The sequence below is a fragment of the Salvelinus namaycush genome, chromosome 7 (assembly GCF_016432855.1).
Source record: "Salvelinus namaycush isolate Seneca chromosome 7, SaNama_1.0, whole genome shotgun sequence".
In the NCBI taxonomy this organism is placed as follows: domain Eukaryota; kingdom Metazoa; phylum Chordata; class Actinopteri; order Salmoniformes; family Salmonidae; genus Salvelinus; species Salvelinus namaycush.
Genome location: NC_052313.1, coordinates 26,935,923 through 26,948,510, shown reverse-complemented (window position 1 = coordinate 26,948,510; position 12,588 = coordinate 26,935,923). Strand labels below are relative to the sequence as shown.

General features: G+C 41.3%; 1 protein-coding gene across 1 annotated transcript in view; it reads right to left on the bottom strand.

Annotated features, from left to right (window-relative positions):
• LOC120051162 (plexin domain-containing protein 2-like) overlaps positions 1 to 7,156 on the bottom strand; it is a 179,344-nt gene extending 172,188 nt beyond the window's left edge. The window contains exon 1 of the mRNA XM_038997876.1: positions 6,712 to 7,156. Coding sequence (XP_038853804.1) covers positions 6,712 to 6,811 — 100 coding nt within the window. The 5' untranslated portion in view covers positions 6,812 to 7,156. The remainder of the gene's footprint in view (positions 1 to 6,711) is intronic.
• Positions 7,157 to 12,588: the final 5,432 nt, after the last annotated feature.

Sequence of the window (12,588 nt, the reverse complement as noted above, 5' to 3'; positions counted from 1 at the left end):
CAAGAATTTCCCTGTATTTAGTGCCATCCATCATTTCTTCAATACGGACCAGTTTCCCAGTCCCTGCCGATGAAAACATCCCCACAGCATGATGCTGCCACCACCATGCTTCATTGTGGGGATGTTGTTCTCGGGGTGATGAGAGGTGTTGGGTTTGCGCCAGACATAGCGTTTTCCTTGATAGCCAAAAAGCTCAATTTTCATCTCGTCTGACCAGAGTACCTTCTTTCATATGTTTTGGGAGTCTCCCACATGCCTTTTGGCGAACACCAAACGCGCTTCCTTATTTTTTTCTTTAAATGGCTTTTTTCTGACCACTCTTCCATAAAGCCTAGCTTTGTGGAGTGTACGGCTTAAAGTGGTCCTATGGACAGATACTCCAATCTCCACTGTGAAGCTTTGTAGCTCCATCAGGGTTATCTTTGGTCTCTTTGTTGCCTCTCTGATTAATTCCCTCCTTGCCTGGTCTGTGAGTTTTGGTGGGCAGCCCTCTCTTGGCAGGTTTGTTCTGGTGCCATATTCTTTACATTTTTTAATAATGTATTTTATTGTGCTCCGTGAGATGTTCAAAGTTTCAGATATTTTTTATAACCCAACCCTGATCTGTACTTCTCCACAACTTTGTCCCTGAACTGTTTGGAGAGCTCCTTGGTCTTCATTGTGCCGCTTGCTTGGTGGTGTCCCTTGCTTAGTGGTGTTGCAGACTCTGGGGCCTTTCAGAACAGGTGTATATATACTGAGATCATGTGACAGATCATGTGACACTTAGATTGCATTTTATTTAACGAATTATGTGACTTCTGAAGGTAATTAGGGCTTATTTAGGGGCCTCATAGCAAAGGAGGTGAACACATATGCACACACCACTTTGCCGTTTTTAAAATTGTTTGAAACAAGTAATTTTTTTAATTTACCTTCACCAATTTGGACTATTTTGTGGATGTCCAGTACATGAAATCCCCCAAAAAATCAATTTAAATTACAGGTTGTAATGCAACAAAATAGGAAAAACGCCAAGGTGGATGAATACTTTTGCAAGGCACTGTATGTCCAAGTGTAGAAAGCTTACAAGCAGCCATAGGCACTGGTAGCCTATTCACATGTGCTTTTTCAAAGCCTATGTTAGATATTCCAGTGAGTGTAATTGGCTCCAAGGTGTGTAGTTGAAAAATAAAGTTGACATCATTAGCAAGAAACATTGTCCTCTTTTCTACCGTAGGTATGTAATTCAACATTTGTTTATTCTGTTGTTGCTAGCGATATTTTTTTGCGGGACTCCCTGCAGTATCTCAGCGGACCCCTAGGGGGCTACAGATCCCCAGTTGAAATCCCCTGCCATACAATATAAAATATGGTCAGTCAATGCTATGACATGGGATGCACCTCTCTGGATAGCTACTCTAAAAATAATGCCCTATATAGAACAGAGGCAGAGAGAGCAGCACCTGGAAAGATCTCTGAAGTTGTGAATTTCTCCCAGCCTTTTAGAAGTTGACAGATAGATCCCTTTCCATGTGTTTGCTAGTAACTGTTGAGGTTAGAAAACGTTGCTGCATTTGAGGAAAAACGGGTCGTGGTTGGAATCGATGGCGTGGTAATTATTTGATTCTATAACCTCAGGGTGACATTTTAATCCACACCTTATCTCTGAAAGGCCCAGATCCTGAGTTCTTGAGATAGAGCGTGAGCTCATGATTATTCTAACAAGGATCTAATGTCAGATGATCCACATGCAACACTGGCTGACCAAGGAGATTGTTTGGCTCCATAAACCAAGACAAAGTACCTGACATGGTGAATAGCGCAGGAAAGACAACACAATATCTAGTGTGTGTGTGTGTGTGTGTGTGTGTGTGTGTGTGTGTGTGTGTGTGTGTGTGTGTGTGTGTGTGTGTGTGTGTGTGTGTGTGTGTGTGTGCGTGTGCGTGTGTACATATGTGTGTGTACTTGTTTTCCTACATTATCAAGACCACAATGTCCTAACAGTTCACCCAAATGTCCTGATAAGGTAGGAAAGCAAGAACTTTTTTCAGGTCCTGAATTTGTTCAAATGCTATTTTAAGCTTAAGGGTTAGGTTTAGGGTTTTGGGCTAAAGGTTAGGGTTCGGGTTAGGTTTAAGGTTAGGGTTAGGGTTTTTGGGGTTAGGTTAAGCTTTACGTTTTAGCGGTTAGGGAAAATATGATTTTGAATGGTCAAACATTTTTATACTGAAATTTCAGGAAAACAAAGCTGTGCGTGTGCACGCGTGTGTGTGCATGTACATTTCAAACAATCACATACTAATAGTTGTTTTTCTCTCTCAAATAAAGACACGCATTCAGAAGAGCTCTCCACCAATGCCCACAGACACACGGAGGCGGCTTTAATTTACTGTCGCTGTCAGGAACCATACGTTTCTCTAACCACTATCCGATATGTGATGAAATTCCCCTGCCAGCAATTAATAGTCTCTGGGAAACAGGAGCAAGTCTGTAAACAAAACCAGTGTTGGCATAAGGTTCCCCAGTTGCATGCTTCTCAATAAGTTAACTTGAGAGTGTGCATTCATCCACTAGAGCCCTGTGGAGATTGGAGTCTTCTCTGTGTGGACAGTATGGACTCATCCACAAGAGCCCTGTGGAGATTGGAGCCCTGTGGAGCCCTGTGGAGATCTTCCCTGTTACAAAGGCTCATGGGCTGTGTTGAAATGAACGGAAACGATGATGTACTACACGACCAGTGTAGGGCTACTGCCCTTTAAATACATCACTCATTGCTTCAAGCCACACCTCGCCACGCTCACTAAATGGGAGCAAAAGTACCTCAAAAGCTGTACAATAACATTTTGGAGAAACGTGTCGTTTAGTACAAACCGTTCCACAACGTAGCAAACGTTCAAGTAAATTGAACACACCTCTGGTTTTCCCGCACCTCCCTTGCCACTCACTTCACCTGTCTCCATTGCTCATTAGCACCATTGACTATTTAAGCAACAGTGGTTTGCTCCATTCTTCCTTATTCCTGTTGGTGAATACATGGGGCAGCCAGCTTATGTTTTCCTTTCCATGTGGTGTGTGACTGACAAGTGAGTACTTTCCATTATTGAAGAACATGTATAAATGTTCATAGTAAGATCCATTTGTTATTTATCCCTTTTGCACTTGTCAGTCATGCTTGTATGTTAACATGTGTTTATCTCCCTCCTGAATTTCTCTAGTAAACTACAACGTTATCCTGCAACCTTTCCCCATGTGCTCATATGTCTGTGCAATAAACCCCCCTATTTGGATTCCTGCTTCATCTCCTCTCTCATCTTATCAATGAGCCAAGGTGGCACTTTGAACTCTGCACCAGTCAAACCCTGATTACAGTCCACCTTTTCTATACATCCTCTAGAGGCCTGTGGAGATTGTAGTCTTCCCTAGGTGGACTCACCCACTAGGGCCCTGGTGGACAGTATGACCTTGTCCACTAGAACCCATACTGGAGAGTGTGGATCATCAAGTTTCCTCACTCAATTTAAAGATTTGCATCTCCTTCAGGAATATCAATACTTGCTACTCTAAATTATGGTTATTGATTAAAAGTGTGTGGTTGTTGAACTTTGGAAGTGGAGACTGACAGACTGGTACAGGTTGTTCTAGGTAAACTTAGAGGAAAGAGCAACTCTTCCATAAAGCTTAAATACCTGCACATCTTATCACTCTACACTCCACAACAGACGTCCTCCAGTGAGGTTTGAACTTTTATTGTTAAATGATATCCCAAGTATAAATATAGTAAAGTACACACACTAAATAGTCCCAAACCCTAGGTAACACTGCGACTCTTTTGGGATAGAGGAACTTCGTCGATGAGAGAAAATAAATTCTGCGAACAAATCACGAGGCAGAACGTCATGATTCAAAACAAGTTTGCAGGCAAAACCTTTGCAGAGGTTTTAGTTAAGGTGGTTGGTGTAAACTAGCCACTTGCGAAGTTCACTCATTTAAAAATGACCTCTGTGATCTCCGTCTTGCTAGCTATTTTGTATTTTATTCAAGTGGATAAAGTATTGACATAGTTCCTCTATGCCAAGTCAATCATTGAAATCAGCCCCTTTTCCCTGTGTTGCCTAGGGTTTGGGTTTGAGACCACACACTAAAGGATAAAATGTTTTGAGCAATATATATATATATTTTTAGACAACTGCAAATTTCAAGGAGTAGGTAATTCAATGACTTGCAGTGGAGGCTCCTCAGAGGAGGAAGTGGAGGACCATCCTCATTGAATTTCATGAAAATAAAATGTTTAAAACATTCAAAAAGTTATCTTTTTTTAGATAAAACAAATATAATCACGTCACCAAATAATTGATTAACAGCACTCTGTATGGTAGCACCATGGTGTAGCTGGAGGACAGCTAGCCTCTGTCCTCCTCCGGGTACATTGAATTCAATACAAAGCCTAGGAAGCTCGTGGTTCTCAACTCCTTCCATAGACTTACACAGTAATTAACAACTTCAAGAGGACGTCCTCCAACCTATCAGAGCTCTTGCAGCATGAACTGACATACTGAAAGCATAAGCTACAGCTTGCTAGCACTGCAGTGCAAATGTGGTGAGTAGTTAACTGAAAGAGAGAGAAAGAACAGTTTTGAACAAATTAATTTCCTCCAAAATGAAGGAGAAGCAAGAGAGAAATAGAGGTCGAGAGAGTTTTCGTCATTTTGTTTTCAATTTCAGTATCACTTACTTAGCTAGCAAATGCAATTAGCTAGTTTAGCCTACTCAAACAACCTGCTCAAACAGAGGGATGCTATGTTAGCTAGCTGGCTATGACTATCCAACACAATACTGGAACTCTTCCAAGTCATGGTGAGCTTTTGGTTTTACTAATTTATTGCCACCAGGGCCCGCCGGTGTAACTTCTTACTCACTGTAAACTGTAATGTTACTGCATGATTGTAGCAGGTTTACTAACGTATTAGTTCTATTAGCTATGTTGGCTATGACGTTACTTTAGCTAATATGGTGACAACGATGTAGGCTATGTGTGGCGGTTATGATATGGGTTGGCTTGGAAAGGTTTTTTCGCCTGGTCACATACAGCTGATGTGTTGTGCATTGAAGTCCAGAAGCAAAGGGACAAGGCGAGAGGAGGAGAGTGCATAGATGCGAGAAGGAATACAACGTGGTTACTATGAAAGTGAACTGTGTTTACACGTGATCAAGGGTGTATTAATTCCACCGATTCTGTTGAAAAACGTTTCTTAAAACGGAAGCAAATGGAACAAAACGGGGATGAACATACCTGAATTTGTCCAATAGAAACTCTCGTTTGCAACTGTTGGACTAATGATTACACCCTATATCAGCTAGATGGCAAGAGTGTGCAAGGCGGCATTGAATGTGTCACTGTCTGTAACCTCCAATTTTTCTCTCAACCTGTGTGCACTTACGTTGTAAACTTTCATTCATTGGCTAGGTTGTAGCAACCGCATGATGGGTATAGGTTAAATTCGAATATCATGTAGTAGCCTAAACCTATCGCTTTTACATTGAACTGGGTGAATGGAATATGAATGACAGTCATCCAATATGCTGTAATAGAAAGAAAAAAAAGGACCGCACTGATTACTTTGTGTAATGGAAATCTGATGCCATCGACCTCCCACCTTGCTTGAGGAACAATGGAGAAGCACAAGAGGAAAGGCCAATCCCCCCCCCCCCCCCCCCCCACCCACCTGTGTGATGTCAAAACATATCTGGACCACTTGAGATGCGCCTGTTAAGTCACTTAAACTCAGAAGGTTGAAGGGGTGCACCCCTGCCAAAACCCTATTGCTATTTCCTATCATGGAGACAATCATTTATTGAAGGATTTTGTGAACATGATAGTTAGGCCAAAGACTGCAGGTTGTTGGATTTTATGTAAATGTGAATGTAAAGCGTTTTTATTTGATTTTCAAAAATCCTACCCTAGATTGCTATATTCATCGAGCCCTTCATGAATCACATCTAAAACATTAAATGTGATAATGTAAAACGAGAAAAAATTCAACACTTTTTACAATATACTATTATATAAATAACTATGACAACACGTTGGGACACAGGCTGTGCTGTGCTAATTGTTCTAGTAAGACTAATAAAGTCTCTGACGTAGCCTATATAACAGCTGGATCGATCACTGAAATAAAAATAGCAGAGAACAATAGCTTGCACACATTCAATAACAGCAGTCTTCAAACGCGGACGCGCGCAGAACACACACACACACGGACGCACACCACGAATCTCATCAACCCTCACAAGCACACAAATCTTTATAACCCATTTACAACGTGATAAAAAACATGGAAATTATTTCTGGTGGTCGTGGATGCTGATGGTTAGATTTTTTGTAAATCGCAATATCACAGCATGAATCAAAACTATATAGTCTAGGTTATCATATAAGTTGGTCTTTGCCATACAAAACATTTTCTGACAATCTTAAAGACAGTCGAATATAGAGTAAATGAGTCTACAAATAACCTCGTTTCATTATTGTACACCATTAGAGCTATAGTGAAATAAATGGCACCATATTGAACCATATTACACCACAGCGCACTTGGCAATAATACATAAAGCAAGGTAAACGTTCCTCTACAGGACATCATGCATAGTGTTATATTTTATCATTGTCTATCAAAATATGGAGAGGTCTTCATGGTGCAAATATTAGGTAGTGCGAGGTCTTCTTACCGTTTGTCAGGTCCCCTCCAGGCACGTGAAACGCATTTCCAAGAGACTGCAAAACTAAAACAACTCGAACAACAAGGTTGAATATTTTCAACCCCGCCATATCCGAGATTCACGACTGATTGCACTGCTCCTCTTTTTAGAATGTATTTTCTATACACCAAAGTCGTAGGGGGTCCAAAACGTACACTCCACTCCGTAACTCTTCTCGAGTGTAGTCTGCAAGACAGCCTTCTGCAGAGAAAACCCTGTCTGCGCTGTTCGCTGGTTTACAAACGGCAAATATGATGTGTGGTGTTTTGTTTGTGTGTGTGTGTGCGTGTGTGTGTGTGTGTGTGTGTGCGAGTGAGTGAGTGAGAGAGGACCCTAGCCACCACTAAAACAAGCAACACGGTTCAAAATATTGAGGTCATCCCAGCTCCGCAAACATAGGTCTCATTCCTACCCGGGAAAGAGGAGGTGTAATGTGAGTTGCGTTCTCAGAGAGGACCGTGAGCTGCCCCCGCTCCCTCGTCACACCAATTCCCCACCACTAATATAGTGTTTTGCTTTTGACAGTCAGTGCAAACCACCAGTCCCGCAACAATACCGTGCCAGACTCGCAGTTGATGCGCGTATTCTCTATTGTGGAATATGGTATCCACCAATAACTACATAGTAATGGCCTTTGCTGTGACACACAACAGGGACATATCAAACTCTAAGGCAGTTTCTTTCATTAAACATGTATTTTTTATTTTTACAATCAACCATCAAATCTGTTGATAACACGCTATCCTTATCAGTCATATGCTGATTGTTCTTGCGCGCTCACTTTGCGCGCTCCTAATGACCTATGCTAATGTCTGATATTGAATTGTCTAATATTTCTGTCTTTTCCCGAAATACTAGTATGCATTCATTTTTTGGCACGAGTCTTGTGTGAAAATATTTTGTCATTACAGTCAAGATATAGCCAACCATGCGCCCCTCTGCTGATGGGTGGTGCAGGTAGGACCTGCTTAGCGCCTGATTGGACGGTAATGGCGCCCTCTTTTGGGGAACGACTGGCCAATTTCCCCAAAAAGGTCAGGAAAAATAGGGACTGTAGGCGTTATCATTATCTTCCAATAAATCATGATGAAATAATTTAATAACACTTAGGCTATTATTTCAAGGTAACAATACAGGTCACCATACAATGTAGACATTTACGGTGTCCATATTAGGACAGCCTCAGTCTCAGCAGGACTTGTTTCAATCTCAGCAGGAGTTGTGCTGTGATCAAGGGACAAGGTTGTATTCCTTCTGAGGAGTTTGTCGTTTCACCTTTTAAATAACTGGCGACCATTATTACAGTAACTTGTGTCTGGCAGCAGGCTTGGAAAGTCTTGTTTGGTGCCTTTGCCAGACGACTCCGTTTGGTCTAAAATGGCAGCACTCCATGTCTTAGAACTCACCGTCTTTTTCTCCCCCTGTACTTGGCTCTGCTGTTCAGGAAAGACAAGTTGGACCACAGAATCTTTCCAATTAAGACTTTTTCCCCAAGGGAATTCAGAGGGCTGTGCGACTGTAGGCTACCGCAGTCATGGAAAAGCTTGATGATGAACAAATCATTTTCTGGTCATAAAGGGGTCCTTTTACATGTGATTTAGGAGACTTGGAAATGGAATGGAAATAATAATTTAGGCAGGTCATGATTTCCCACACATCCTTTCAAAGTAAGCTCTGCATATCAGTCATTTGGCCACAGTTGAATTATGTCAAGTGGAATATTTAGTATTTTCTTGTTGTATAGCAGAGGTTTTCAGCCTTTTGTTGCAGAGGGACCCCCTCTCAGGCAAAATGGTGACCCAGGGACCCCCATAATATATTATAAGAAGAAAAAAAAGAATGTCTTGTCTTATCATCAGGTGAATGATAATGGCAAGGAGAACTAATCATTTTAAAATGAATAGATTTGGTGTATAGTTTTTCATTATTTTGACCTCCCCACATTATAATTGGGATCACAGACAATGATGGGACAGCCTATAGGGCGGAGGTCAGAAACCTGGCCGTGTGGTGCCAGGATAACAACATCTCCCTCAACGTGATCAAGACAAAGGAGATGATCGTGGACCACAGGAAAAAGAGGTCCGAGCACGCCCCCATTCTCATCGACGGGTATGTGTGGAGCAGGTTGAGAGCTTCAATTTCCTTGGTGTCAAGGCACTAATTGATCATTAGAAAACCCTTTTGCAATTATGTTAGCACAGCTGAAAACTGGCCTTCTAGACAGAGTTGCAAAGAAAAAGCCATATCTCAGACTAGCCAATAAAAATAAAAGATTAAGATGGGCAAAAGAACACAGACACTGGGCAGAGGAACTCTGCCTAGAAGGCCAGCATCCCAGAGTCGCCTCTGAGTCGCCTCTGTTTTGCGGGTACTATTAAATGAAGCTGCCAGTTGAGGACTTGTGAGGCGTCTGTTTCTCAAACTAGACACTCTAATGTAGTTGTCCTCTTGCTCAGTTGTGCACCAGGGCCTCCCACTCCTCTTTCTAAACTGGTTAGAGCCAGTTTGCGCTGTTCTGTGAAGGCAGTAGTACACAGCGTTGTACGAGATCTTCAGTGTCCTGGCAATTTCTCGCATGGAATAGCCTTCCTTTCTCAGAACAAGAAAAGACTGACGAGTTTCAGAAGAAAGTTCTTTGTTTCTAGACATTTTGAGCCTGTAATCGAACCCACAAATGCTGATGCTCCAGATACTCAAGTAGTCTAAAGAAGGCCAGTTTTATTGCTTCTTTAGTCAGAACAACAGTTTTCAGCTGTGTTAACATAATTACGCAAGGGTTTTCTAATGATCAATTAGCCTTTTAAAATGATAAACTTGGATTAGCTAACACAACCTGCCATTGGAACACAGAAGTGATGGTTGCTGATAGTGGGCCTCTGTACACCTATGTAGATATTCCATAAAAAATCTGCCATTTCCAGCTACAATAGTCATTTCCAACATTAACAATGTCTACAGTGTATTTCTGATCAATTTGATGTTATTTTAATGGGCAAATTTCTTTTTTTTCTTTCAAAACCAAGGACATTTCTAAGTGACCCCAAACTTTTGAACGGTAGTATACATATTACCTCAATTACCTCGACTAACCTGCTCATTGACTCTGTACTGGTATCTCCTGTTTATAGCCTTGTTACTGTTGTTTTATTGTTGCTCCTTCATTTTATTTTTTATATTTATATTTTATATTATTATTTTTTTTTAATCAAAGCCTATGTCAGGTACTCAAGTGAGTGATTGGCTCCAATGAGTGTAATTAGCTGAATATAAGGAGTTGAGAAATAAAGTTGACATCATTAGAAAGAATATATTATCCTCTTTTCCACTTTTTTAAAATCCACTTTTTATATAAAAGCACCCAGGAATAGGCTAACAGTTACTCCCACATCTAACTGTGCTTCTCACCAGGTATACACAGACTGAGTGACTGCCAACAAAGCAAATGCAGCAGTGCTAACGGGATTTATCTCTGGAAGGCATAACGCGGCATTAAGTGAATGGAGCTCATGATCTGTGCCAGGTTCTGTAAGTGTCTGTGACAGCTAAGTGTCCCAGAGCTGAGGGAAGTGGTGCATGAATCTCACTTTAGCTTTGAGAAATGTACCTTACCATGCTTTGTGAGACAATGGGTACACCTTGGTATGGGCTCTTTCCTTGTGTCTGACTTGATTTGTAATGTGTTACAGAGTACTTTCTGTTCTGCCCTGAGCTGGGCTCAAACTATTGCTCAAGTGCAGCCTGGACTTGAAATGGGGATCTGAGGAAACGGTTTTTGAGGGTATTGTTGAAGGGAATTTCTTTCACTTCTCTGTGACAATGTTTTTACCACCAGACTATGAGGTCACCTCAGAAGTCCTGACCAGGTTACTTTCAGATCCTCTCTCCCACAGTTTTGAAATGCATACAGTGCATTCGGAAAGTATTCAGACCCCTTGACTTTTACACATTTTGTTATGTTACAGGCTTATTCTAAAATTGATTAAATTTATTTTTTCCTCATCAATCTACACCCAACATTGGAGGCTCCTCAGAAGAGGAAGGGGAGGACCATCCTGCTCAGTGAATTGTCATAAAAATACAAATAGTGAAACATAAAAAAAGTTATCCTTGTTAAATAAAACGATACTAAATATATTAATATGTCACCAAATAATTGATTAAAACACACTGTTTTGCAATGAAGGTATAGTACCTTCAACAGCACTTTCTGGGGTAGCACCATGGTGTAGCCAAAGGACAGCTAGCTTCTGTCCTCCTCTGGGTACATTGACTTCAATACAAACCTAGGAGGCTCGTAGGCCTCACCCCCTTCCATAGCCCTACATAGTAATTATGACCACTTCCGGAGTACGCCCTCCAACCAATCAAAGCTTTTTCAGTATGAACTGACATGTTGTCCATCCAATCATAGGATTAGGATCAGAGAACGGACCTAGTGCGTTGTATTGGGGTTGTGCCGCAGAGGAGCAATATGAGAGGGTTTATGTTAAGAACCCTTTCATTCTCTGGGGTACACGGAAAAGGTGCGAATTAAAACCAAGGGTCGACCTCTGCCTGATATCAGTTTCATGAAGAAGGATGAAAAGGTAGCTGGTAAACAGGGAGCCTTTCATCAAGCCGCCTGTATTGCTCGCCTTGCCTGATTTTTAGAAAATCTGAGCCTTGGGGGTACAGTGACCTGAAGAACATCGATCGTTCAGCTAAACGGCAAAACAAAAGCAGGGAGCATATAAATGCCCACATCAGATTCAAGCTTCTGGGGAAAAGCCATATTGATCATGACGAAGGTTTGCGTTTTCAAACAACGAAACACAATGAGAGAGTAAGAATGAACAGGGATGTCTTCATGCGACCTATCAACACCACCACGTTTTTGGGCAAGAATTGGCTTTTAGAGGACACGACGAGAGGGAAACTTCCGCTAACAAGTGCAACTACAAGGAGCTTGAAGGGGTAATCGCACGTTACGATGCTTTACTTGCTGAACATATGGAACTTTCTACTGTCTATTCTGGGATGTCGAAATCAATTCAGAATGATTTGATATCGTCCATCTCATCATCCATTAAAAGTTAGATTAAAGAGAGAGGTTGATGCAGCATTTGTGTGTCAGGAGAAAATGTGAATGTAATCAAATTGGGTTTATATTCAAAATTGGTCTGGCAAGGCTGCCTATATGTTTTCAATCCAAAATTATTAACTGGAATTAATCAATCAACATAATAGTGCTGACAGATGTGAGTTAACAATGTTTAAAGGCCTACAGTTGCATAGGACTGCATGCTGCAAACATTCATAAAGCAAGCTCCGCCCTGTGAGTTACATTGTTTATCATTTGTTGTCTCTGTGTCTGGGTAGAGGAAATTCCCTTCCTAATCTAGTCTAAATATAATTCATAGAACAAGTATTAGGTTGCTGCAGTTTGACAGGGTTTTCGGAAAAACTGATTAATCACTGTCAAAACCCTATAGGGTCTGGATGTAACGGCTTTCTTCCTGGGATGAAGGAGAGGACCAAAATGCAGCGCAGTTAGTGTTCAACATGTTTAATATAATGATAAACGATGAACATTAACAAAATAACAAACGTGAAAGCCGAGACAGTCCTATCTGGTGCAGAACACAAACACAGAGACAGGAAACAACCACCCACAATCCCCAACACGAAAACAAGCCACCTATATATGATTCTCAATCAGGGACAACGATTGACAGCTGTCTCTGATTGAGAACCATATTAGGCTGAACACAGAAACAGACGAACTAGACACACAACATAGAATTCCCACCCAGCTCACGTCCTGACCAACACTAAACAAGCAAAACACATAAGAACTCTGGTCAG